This window comes from Octopus bimaculoides, chromosome 3 (genome assembly GCF_046866305.1).
Source record: "Octopus bimaculoides isolate indiv1 chromosome 3, ASM4686630v1, whole genome shotgun sequence".
In the NCBI taxonomy this organism is placed as follows: domain Eukaryota; kingdom Metazoa; phylum Mollusca; class Cephalopoda; order Octopoda; family Octopodidae; genus Octopus; species Octopus bimaculoides.
The window spans coordinates 80,943,989-80,944,498 of NC_142930.1; the positions used below are offsets into that span (position 1 = coordinate 80,943,989).

The following is a 510-nucleotide window of genomic DNA, read 5'->3' on the forward strand; positions in this document are numbered from 1 at the left end:
GTCCCAATAATGCTTCTAAGAAATTTAGATCCTCCTAAATTATGCAATGGGACCAGGTTGATTGTGAAGGCATTATCACCTAATGTGACAAAAGCTACCATAATCACTGAATGTACCTATGAGGAAGGGGTTCTCATTCCAAGAATTCCAATCAAACCAACAGACATGCCGCTTGACTTCAAACGAACACAATTCCTAGTGTGACGTTGCTTTGCAATGTCTATTAATAAAGCTCAAAGTCAGTTTTTGAAATCTACTGGCTTGAATTTCTCATGGTCAACTTTATGTTGGTTGCTCTAGGGTAGGTTGTTTGCAAAACTTATTTGTCTATGCTCCAAACCAGAAAACAAAGAATGTTTTTTACCCAGAAGCTCTTACATAATTTCCTTCAACATATGTGGTAGAATTTATCTCCTTTCATAAAAGTGGTAAATTTATATTTTCGCTCATTATTATTATTATTATTATTATTATTATTATTATTATTATTATTATTATTATTATTTATTT

General features: G+C 31.8%; 1 protein-coding gene across 1 annotated transcript in view; it reads left to right on the top strand.

Moving 5' to 3' along the window:
• LOC149136616 (uncharacterized) overlaps positions 1-204 on the top strand; it is a 1,151-nt gene extending 947 nt beyond the window's left edge. Inside the window, exon 2 of the mRNA XM_089348386.1 lies at positions 1-204. This exon is cut by the window's left edge and continues 344 nt beyond it. Within this exon, the coding sequence (XP_089204512.1) occupies positions 1-204 (204 nt within the window).
• The last annotated feature ends 306 nt before the right edge of the window (positions 205-510 follow it).